Here is a 332-nt window from a genome sequence, read left to right as displayed (position 1 = left end):
GGTGCTGTCGGGCTCGGTGGCGGGGCTGGAGGGGGGCTCCCAGCTGGCCCTGCGCCGGGCCACAAGCATGCGCAAGACCTTCACCACCGGGGTGGCTGCCGTCAAGAAGAAGTCCCTCTGCATCCAGATCAAGCTGCAAGTGGTGAGTGAGGGGGTCCCTGGATCCGGCTGGGGCACGGCTGCATTTCTCACCGCTCACCCCACTCTCCCATGCCTGCAGGACGCCCTCATCGACAGCATCAAGAAGTCCAAGCTCCACTTCGTGCACTGCTTCCTGCCCAAGGCGGCGGGGGGCGGTGGGGACCCCCGAGCTCTGCCGTGCCGGCGGGTGA

At 67.8% G+C, this 332-nt stretch overlaps 1 protein-coding gene across 1 annotated transcript in view; it reads left to right on the top strand.

Annotated features, from left to right (window-relative positions):
• Positions 1–332, top strand: part of MYO18A (myosin XVIIIA) — a 31,832-nt gene that overhangs the window by 17,934 nt on the left and 13,566 nt on the right. Inside the window, 2 exon segments of the mRNA XM_035900564.1 lie at positions 1–142; positions 221–332. The exon segment at positions 1–142 is cut by the window's left edge and continues 167 nt beyond it. Coding sequence (XP_035756457.1) covers positions 1–142; positions 221–332 — 254 coding nt within the window.

Source organism: Egretta garzetta, unplaced genomic scaffold (assembly GCF_000687185.1).
Source record: "Egretta garzetta isolate BGI_Z169 unplaced genomic scaffold, ASM68718v1 scaffold108, whole genome shotgun sequence".
NCBI classification, from domain to species: Eukaryota; Metazoa; Chordata; class Aves; order Pelecaniformes; family Ardeidae; genus Egretta; species Egretta garzetta.
The sequence above is the reverse complement of the archived record's forward strand: the minus strand, read 5'-3'. Positions and strand labels throughout refer to the sequence as shown.